The sequence below is a fragment of the Rutilus rutilus genome (assembly GCF_951802725.1).
Source record: "Rutilus rutilus genome assembly, chromosome: 9".
Lineage (NCBI taxonomy): Eukaryota > Metazoa > Chordata > Actinopteri > Cypriniformes > Leuciscidae > Rutilus > Rutilus rutilus.
In genome coordinates, this window is record NC_140223.1 from 32,001,528 (window position 1) to 32,011,494 (window position 9,967).

At 43.8% G+C, this 9,967-nt stretch overlaps 1 protein-coding gene across 1 annotated transcript; it reads right to left on the reverse strand.

The window, feature by feature from the left end:
• Positions 1-6,491: 6,491 nt before the first annotated feature.
• On the reverse strand, positions 6,492-9,369 carry LOC311297381 (chemokine XC receptor 1-like; the record flags this gene model as incomplete). The annotated part of the gene is made up of 2 exons (XM_084419627.1): positions 6,492-6,518; positions 8,704-9,369. 2 exons carry the CDS (start codon positions 9,367-9,369, stop codon positions 6,492-6,494), a joined length of 693 nt encoding a protein of 230 aa, XP_084275753.1.
• Between the last annotated feature and the right edge of the window lie 598 nt (positions 9,370-9,967).

Here is a 9,967-nt window from a genome sequence, read left to right on the forward strand (position 1 = left end):
ACAACTCGAGGCAATTGACATGCCAAAGGCGCTGGGGTCCTGTCCAGGAGCCCGCGGCAGCATGTCCATTGCACATGGCGCCCCAGCCCGTGGTGGAGGCATCTGTTGATACAACAACATGCCTGGAAACTCGTTCCAAGGGCACTCCGGCCCGGAGAAAACTGAGGTTCGACCACGGGGTGAAGGTCTGACGGCAGGTCGGAGTCACTGGGACTCGGAGCGTGCCGTGATGCCATGCCCACCTCGGGACTCGATCGCGAAGCCAAAGCTGAAGTGGTCTCATATGAAGCAACCCGAGCGGCGTGACTGCGGCTGCGGATGACATATGCCCCAGGAGCCTCTGAAACAGTTTCAGTGGAACCACACTCTTGCCCTCGAACTGACGAAGGCAAGTCAGCAGTGACTGCGTGCGCTCGCTCGTAAGCTGCGCGCACATGGCGACCGTGTCGATCTCCATACCGAGAAAAGAGATCCTCTGTGCGGGGCAGAGTTTGCTCTTCTCCCAGTTGACCCGAAGGCCCAGACGACCTAGGTGCCGGAGCACTAGGTCCCTGTGTTCGCAAACCTGGTCTCGAGAGTAAGCTAGGATCAGCCAGTCGTCGAGATAGTTCAGGATGCGAACCCCGTGTTCCCGAAGGGGAACAAGGGCTGCCTCGACGACCTTCGTGAAGACGCGAGGAGACAGGGCTAGCCCGAAAGGGAGAACCGCGTACTGGTATGCCTGCCCCTCGAAAGCAAACCGTAGAAATGGTCTGTGTCGAGGAAGAATGGAGACATGGAAGTAGGCGTCCTTAAGGTCGATCGCTGCAAACCAATCCTGCGGCCGTATGCACTCGAAAATGCATTTGGCCGTGAGCATCTTGAACGGCATCCTGTGAAGGGAGCGGTTCAAGACGCGCAAGTCGAGGATTGGCCGTAACCCACCGGATTTCTTCGGTACAATGAAGTAGGGGCTGTAGAAGCCGGACTTCATTTCGGCTGGAGGAACAGTCTCAATCGCACCCTTCGCCAGTAAGGTAGTGACCTCCGCTCTCAAAACAGGGGCATTGCCACCGACCATAGTGAAGCGGACTCCCCTGAAGCGGGGAGGAGACCGCGCGAACTTAATCGCATAGCCGAGCCTGATGGTCCTCGCGACCCAGCGGGACAGCCTGGGAAGCTCTAACCAGGCTTCCAGGAACTGTACCAGCGGGCCCTCGGTGGTGCAGCGAGGCGGAATGACCGGCCCAGGCGTGGGTGGCATAGCGGCCCGGTGCGGGGGCCCGGTCATTAGCCGTGTCCTGCCAGAGGAGGCCAGGGGAGGACCAGCGTCCCACTGAGGCGTGCTCTGGCAGGGTACTGGCGACAGAGGGGGACGAGAGTGGCGAGGCTCGTGAGCGGCGCGCACTGTCATCCGCGCACTCTGTGTGCTCAGAGATGGGGAAGTGAGTTCTTTCTTTAACCACATTAGGGTGCTGCCCGTCGTGGGACGAGCAGCGGGAGTGGGAAAACCAAGGATTCTCCCCCGGCCCTCCACCGGGGGAAGGAGCGGCCCTGCTACCGTCTCCTGAAAAGAACTCAGTGCCATCTCTGAGCAGCCTGTCTCAGGAGCGCCGTTTTGCCTGGCGTTTAGCGGGGCACGGGGCGGGAGAGGGCTGTGGCGCCTTCCTGCGGCTTCCTCCACGACGCGGCCCAGAAGCAGCTGGCTGCTGGGGCCGATCGGGAGGGGCGGGAGCCGCAGGAGGGCGCCCTCGGCGGCGAGCAGGCTGAGGCACCTGTGCCGACGACTGCGCTGCCGAAGCAGCGGGCCGCCGGGGCAGGACGTGTTTTAAAGCCTCAGTCTGCTTCTGGGCAGTCAAAAACTGCTGGGCAAAGTCCTCGACTGCGCCGCCGAAGAGGCCAGCCTGGGATATGGGGGTGTCGAGGAACCGGGTCCACTCGGCCTCCCGCATATCGGCCAGGTTGAGCCACAGGTGTCGTTCCTGGACCACACAAGTGGACATCACCTGACCCAGCGAGCGTGCGGTCACCTTCGTCGCCCGGAGAGCGAGGTCGGTGGCGGCACGCAACTCATCAAAGAGTGCTGGGTCAGTCCTCCCCTCGTGCATGTCACGCAACAGCTGGGCCTGGTAGACCTGCAGCGTCGCCATGGCATGCAGTGAGGAGGCTGCCAGCCCCGCAGCTCTATAGGCCTTCGCCACGAGGGTGGAGGAGAACCTACAGGCTTTGGAGGGGTGCTTTGGGTCGCCACGGGAAGAAGCACTCTGAGGACACAGTTGCATCGCAACAGAGTGTTCAACCTGGGGAATCCCAGTGTACCCTTTGGCAGCCGCCTGATCGAGAGGAGGAAAGGCGGAGGAGGTCGCCGAGCGATCACGGGAAGACAATGGTGCCTTCCAGGACCTCGTAACCTCCTCATGCACGTCCGGGAAGAAAGGCATTGGGGTTGGGCGGCGACAAGGGTCAGCGGCCGCTCCCAAAAAACAATCGTCCAGCCGCGAGCGCACTGGACCGGGTGGCGGGGACCAGCACCTTAAAACATCAACCTGCGCTCTTGACACACTTCCCACATCATTTTTCAAAAGTGTGTTAAACAGTTTAGAAGCAGATCTTCTAGAAGTGGTAAATGCCTCACTTCTCTCTGGTAGTTTTTCAAACTCCCTGAAAACTGCAGTTGTCAAGCCCCTCCTGAAAAAGAGCAATCTGGATAAGACCATATTCAGCAACTATAGACCGATCTCAAATCTTCCTTTCATAGGCAAGATCATTGAAAAAGTTGTCTTCAATCAGCTGAACAAATTCTTGAGCTTGAATGGATCCTTTGACAATTTTCAATCTGGTTTCCGACCGCACCACAGCACAGAGACAGCGCTCATAAAGATAATAAACGAAATTCGCTTAAATACTGATTTTGGCAAATTATCAGTGCTGGTACTACTCGACCTCAGTGCTGCATTTGACACTGTCGATCATAACATACTTCTTGACAGGCTGGAAAACTGGGTGGGGATTTCTGGGATAGTCCTAAAATGGTTCAGGTCATACTTAGATGGGAGAGGTTATTATGTGAGTATAGGAGATCATAAGTCTGAGTGGACATCCATGACATGCGGAGTCCCTCAAGGCTCAATTCTTGCGCCACTCCTGTTCAACCTGTATATGCTCCCAATGAGCCAAATAATGAGAAAGAACCAAATTGCTTACCACAGCATAACCCTCAGGTCTGTTCCACACCGTAACCCTCAGGTCACCCTGGCCGCCAGCCGAAGTACCAGCTCTCGTGGAGCTCGTAGATCGGGGTGCGGATGAGGGGACTCTACCACGAAGGTCATTGAGTCTCGACCGCAAACTGTGCGATGGGCATGTTCCCGCAATGGGAACATGACTCATCCACAAATGCTGCCTTTGCGTGCTCGACACCCAGACATACAAGACAGCGATTGTGCCCATCAGAGTCAGAAATGTACAGACCGCAACCAGAAATACACGGGCGAGGCATCTTTAAAAAGACGTGCCGCGTGCAATGCTCTTTTGTGAAAGGAGATTTCTCCACAAATGTTGAAGCGACCAGGGAGATGAACACACACACTCTGGCAAATCACTGCACAGATAAGCAGGGAATGTGCACTCGCTGGAACTCGCTGTCACACCAACACTCGGAGAGAGGCTCGTCTCGAAGAGAATGAAGAGATGAACTCAGAATTGGCTGTGGAGTGAAGAATCAACTTGGCTCCGAAGCGAAAACATATCTGCATGTTGCTAGCGCACTTCCTTATATACCCCCAGGGTAGGGCGGAGTTACGCTATGCAAATTCCACAGACCCATGGCATTTCTTTGCCATTGGCTCGTTTTATATACTCGAAGATGATAGGCTTTCTAAGCGAAACCCCATTCGTCATCATCCGACGTAACTCGGAGTGACTACGAAAGGGAACTCTGATGCGACTCCACGTTCTGTTGCTGTGATGATGAGCCATATAATATAGGAGTGTGTTGGAAGACCAAACAACAAAGTAATGGTGTATCCACAGATGTCCAGACTGTCCATTAACTCAAAAGACTGAGTTGTGGAGTTTGTAGATGTTTCAGTTGTGGTGAAGTTCACTCTAAAGTTATTCATCTCCTCTGTGTTTGTCTTCCTCAGTTCAGCAGCCGACAAAACATAATAATGTAACTATGATTTATGGGAAGAGAGAAGTGTAAATTAAGTTCACATCCAATTTGTAAGTCTACAAAATTTCCAATTTAAACTCAAAGAACCATAGCACATCATTGATAAATCTGCAAAAAATGGTTATACAAAGGCAGTAGCTATAGCCTACAAAAACTAAACTCTTTCTATTCTTACCACTTTTCTTGTTTCACTTGAATGAATTTTAAATAAATTTATTATTTTCAGTGAAATACTGAATGAAATTAAACTTGCCCTACAACAAAACCGAATCAACACAGTAGGAATGTTTCTGCTTATTAATTGTAAAAACATGTAATTGACAAAAAAAAATTGGGTTTATCACCTGAAGAGTGAATGTCAGTCTCTCTGGATGTGTATAAATCTCTGAGCTGTGTTTTGTACACTGACTTCAGATGCCATATGAGTTCATCTGCTGCACGTCACATAAAACACCAGGTATGCAAAATACAACATTTATAATCAAAAAGACAGATCGTCTGATCGTCTTTTTGATTTTAATTTCAACCACAAATGCAGACACTTTTTGTCAAATTTTATTTTGCAGACTTGTGTTTTAATTCCACTAAATGTCACTGACTTGACTTGACATTTTACACAATATTTATCAACTCCTTAATGTCCGACAGCAACTGGATTATTGTTTTACATTGCATTTTATTTTCAAGCTTTTGGCAGACCTCTTTAAGCACTGACTTATCGCACATTCAATGTATACATTTTGCTAGTATAAGTGTTCAAATCAATAATCACTCAAATCTGTAAAAAGGAAATTATCACTGGAACAATTTTTGTTCAGTCCTCCCAAATCATATTCATTTATCTGACACTAAACAACACAGGTGCCACTTATTCAACACATTAAACGCAAATTCTTAGACTGAGAATTTAAAAGTTAGAGAGGGAATAAATACTTTAGACATTTGTGTTGATAGGAAGTCAATATTATTGCTATAATCTCTGTGGCAACCATCAATAGGGAAAAGGCGACACTGGGTCATGATGTGTTTTATTGGAATATCAATCTACAAAAAGTACATCAGTAAATCAGTTTGTAACATTGAACACTAACCTGTTCTGAACCACTTTACACCTCCAAGACACAGAAGCAGGGGCGTGTCTAGAGCATTTTCAGTGGGGGGGCCATGCTGGGGCACTGCCTCCAAACGGGGTGGCCGCCAGTGACCAAAAAAATAAAAAGAAGCTAAATTCTACAGTAGCCTATATTACGTAAATCCTACTGATTTAATTTTTTTAACTTGAATAAAGTTACTTGTAAACAAATGTAGTAATAAAGCACATTTTTGATTAATTTAGATTTTTTTCATCCCTGCATCCATTAAGTTAAATTTAAGAGCCAGTGTTTATTATTTTTTGTGTTTTCATAAAACTAACAAGTTTATAAAATAAAAGCAATTTTAATAATGAGCCATTTTAAAAACCCAGAAGCAGAAACGATGTCAACTATTTTCTTTTAATTAGTTTGGCCATTACAATATACAGTAGTTTTATTCACAATCTCTTTCAAATAATAATAATAAAAAAATAAAATAAAAACAAATTCCCCCCACTGTAATAATTCAAATGGTTTGGCCAAAACATCAGTGTTTCATTCAGCATTTCTTTCAGACTCATTTACAAAAAAGCTGAGTAACTCAGAGTTAAAGGGATGGTTCACTTTGAAATTAAATTTTGGTATGTTTTAGCTTACGTATGTTTAAGGGCATCCAAGATGTAGGTGTCTTTTTTTTCCGCAGTAGTTTCAATTTTGATATTTTTAGGTCAAACCGTTCTTGTCTGTCAGTCATATAATGCAGGTCTATGATCACTATCTCAAAGAGCATGCACAGTGAAGTCCAAATTAAACAATTCCCCATCGTAAGTACACATTGATGGCCTAAGACACGAAACGAGTGGTTTGTGTGAGAAAAAGAGCAGTATATTTATATCATTTTTACCTCTACACAACCACGTCCAAGTGATCTGAGGGCGCGCGCGCTTCCTGGTGTGTGACGTGTGCGCGCGTTCTGGCTTTCTGCGCAAGCTCCGGAAAGAGCCGGACGTGATCTCGGATGTGTACAAGAGGTAAAAAACGATATAAATACTTTCGTTTTCTCACACAAACCGCTCGTTTCGTGTCTTAGGCCATCATTGTGTACTTAAGATGGGTTACTTACTCACAACTTGCGACCGTTGTTTCTCTGGCGCTGCACTTCTTTGAATCGCGAACTTCAGTAGAGTCTATAAACTGATTGGCCGTAAAATGAACCAATCACAAGACATCTTATAGGGGGGGCACCTAGGGTGGCCAATCGAATTTCAGCTGGCCACCACGTAGACCCGCCCCTGCACAGAAGCCACATTAAAGGTACATTTACACAGACTCTTCATTGTGAAACTCATTTACTGAGGAATCACAATGTAACTTATGTGTTACGTTTATGATACAATGTTAAATCTAAAAAGATACAGTAGATGCAGCAATTGGCATGATATCAAAGTTTAAGGAGGCTCATGGGTGTTGTTCTCATAAGCGAAATTGTGTTGTGGCCTACTATTCTGAAAAAGAAGTCAGTTCTTGTAACATAAGTCCACTGAGGCAGGTTGCAGTGAGAACCCATGTGCAGTTTTATTCAAATAAACATGAACAAAATAAACAAGGACTTGAACAAAACCTATAACACTCACCAAGAGTGGTTACAGGGAACAAAGCTAGACAAGAGTCAATGGTAAAATGAGGACTATATATACACAAAGACTAATGACTTAAGCTTCCAGGAAGTTGTTATGCAGTCTGCTGAGAAGCGTCATTCAAATCCTCTGTACATTACAGTGCACTCTGTTCATATCGGAGAGATTCTGCTCTCAGTTCAATGAGTCGAGTACTACCACCTTGAGATCTGCTGTTACCGCTTCAGTTCACTTGTGAATTGCTACAATGGTATGTTATATCCTGCATATTCTAGGCTATGTAACCAGAGAGGGAAGGCCACGCGGAATTGCCATATAAAAGAATTAACAAAATAGGTTAAATAAAGTCAGTATAGATGTTAGGTTTGGAAATACAAATGTATGCAACAAGAGAAATGAGGTGTCGTGCATAAAGAAACAAAAACGCCAAAAAGGTGCGGGAGAGGAGGAGAAGCGGCGGCCTCCCACAACCAGGTCTGGAGAGATTTTAAAGCCCAAGATCCAGGAAGCAATCACACGCACCACGGCACACCAGTGCTTCGCCCACCTGTAGGGGAGACGCAATAAACAGGAAAAAAGCAAAGTGGAGGAGGAGTCCGGCAGGTTTTTTTATTTATTTTTTTATTTATGATTCTTTCTGTGAGTTACATTTAATGTATCATCAAAAGCTGTCGAGTCTGATAGGCATATGGGCCTATGGATAGCCTATGGGCAGAAGGAGCTCCTCTTTCCAAAATGTAACTAAACTAAGTTGATCAAACTTAATTACATTTCATAGATGACACTATTTAAATATTTTATGTTAGACTCATTAAGTATAAATATGCATTACTCCTAATTAGATATAAGTAAAGTGAACAAAATTTAAACGTCTATCTATGAAGGGCCTGAATTATATATATTTTTTTAGTTATGTAGCCTACATGGAGCAATATTGTTCTTAACCAATAGTGGAATATGTATATCTTTTGTCTGTTTCACATTTTACTTTTTTATAAATCGATTCTCAGGCTTAAGAAAAGTGTTGGGTAATAGGCAGTGTACAGGTGTAGCTATAGAACATATGTATAAAAAATAAATATATATATATATTGTATTGGAATCACTGTTATAGCCATTATAAAAGGAGACACTTGGTCATTGATAACCTTTTTTATTTGAATAAACAAACAACAGACTAATGGCAAAAACTTAAAATAGTTAAACAAGTGTTATGACGTATTTCACTAATATAACTGATTACATGTAATAAAATCAGCATATTATTTGCAGATAACCATACTTAGCGTTTATATGTAAAATGCATTTTAGATGCATGTTGTCAATAGCATGTTATAATTCAATGCAAACGTACGAGAATGTGTGCTCTAACTATATTTTACATGCAAATACCTACAACTTTTTAATGAGATGTAACATATAACATAACCAAAACCACCACATGAAGCTATAACTATAAGTCAGTGTGCAATTGTGGCCCTTTAAGGCTACACAGGAAAAAGAAAAGCAATATATCAGCTCCAAAAACTGAATTTATAATTTTCCAGTATAATAAAATAATAAATAACTAAATTTAGCATAAAATGATTTAATTTAACAGCCAATTAATTTATCAATTATTTAAAATGATTAAATAACAACTAAATCATATATCACCATTTCATGGTGCACAAGAGCAGGAGAGTTTCCCAGTGCGGTGCAGATAAAGAGCAGGCTGAACAAAACCAGCCAGTATATAACAGATCAAACCTGTGATCCAAATTTCATGAATATAGTGGTTTGTTAGAATGGTAAACAATCCTGTTGTAGCAAATGGGACATATATGATAGTCATGCTCACAGTAGTTATTAGAATGATTTGAAACGCTCTTCTCTTCATGTGGTTTTCCTCCTCTCTCTCTCTTCTTCTCTCTCCTGGTCCTGACTGCTTCAGCGCTCTGAGAACAGCCACAAGACAAAACAACTGGATGCAGAGGTAGAGGACGAACTGCAGCGAGAAAAAATTTGTATATAATTGTCCATTTTCTGTCAAGTCAATAAATAAGGAACAGAAGCAGGAGCCAAGAATAGTTATCCAGGCTGCAGTGCAGCAGATCACTCTATATCTGAGAGGTTTGTACTTCAGAAAGGTTACAGGATGAACCACTGCCAGGTAACGCTCAACACAGATCAGACACTGAAACAGAGGACGGCCAGTAAGGGATAGACCTACTAAAAAGAGTGGTAATTTTGAGATTCTTTGAAAGCAAACTGACATTATATAAAACAAACAATTCAGACAGACACCAAGCTCACAAACAGAGAGATTGAGGATGAAGAACTCTGATGCGACTCCACTTCCTGTTCCTGTGATGATGTGCCATATAATATAGGAGTGAGTAGGAAAACCAAACAGGAGATTCATGCTGAACACACAAATTCTCAGACTTTCAATTAACCAGAAAGTATCAGTTGTGAAGTTTGTAGATGCTTCAGGTGTGGTGAAGTTCACTGTGTAGTTGTTCATCTCCTTGTCTGTTTGTCTTCAGCAATATATCCTGCAACTGTGATTTACTGGAAAAGAGAAGCGTAAATGAACCAGTGAATTATACTGAGTTCATTCACTCAGGTTTAAGTAAGATTTGAATATTTTTTAATGCATCCAGTTTGAACGATCCAGTTTAGAATTCAAAAAAATTATTGTTTACATTCAAATAATCAGAGCTCTTCATTATTAAATGATATACAGTCTCTTTTAATTCAATATCTCTAAACAATTACACTTGCCCCAAAACCCTGGACAGATAAACACAATTACGCGGTTGATTATAGTTGGTGGTAAAAAATAAATAAATAGAAATTCAATCAAAAACAAAAGTTTATCACCTGAAGAGTGAATGTCCAGTTTCTCTGTGGATGTGTATAAATCCCTGTGCTGTGTTTTGTACACTGACTTCACAGCTGCCACAAGAATATATGACTTCATCTGCTACACGTCACATAAAACACCAGATATGAATAAACTTCAGATAAAATATTAGTTTTTTTTTTTTTTTTTTCTGACAGGAGATAGAGACAGATGCGCTGTACGCGGTAGACCAATCACAGCAGACTGGGCCATCTGG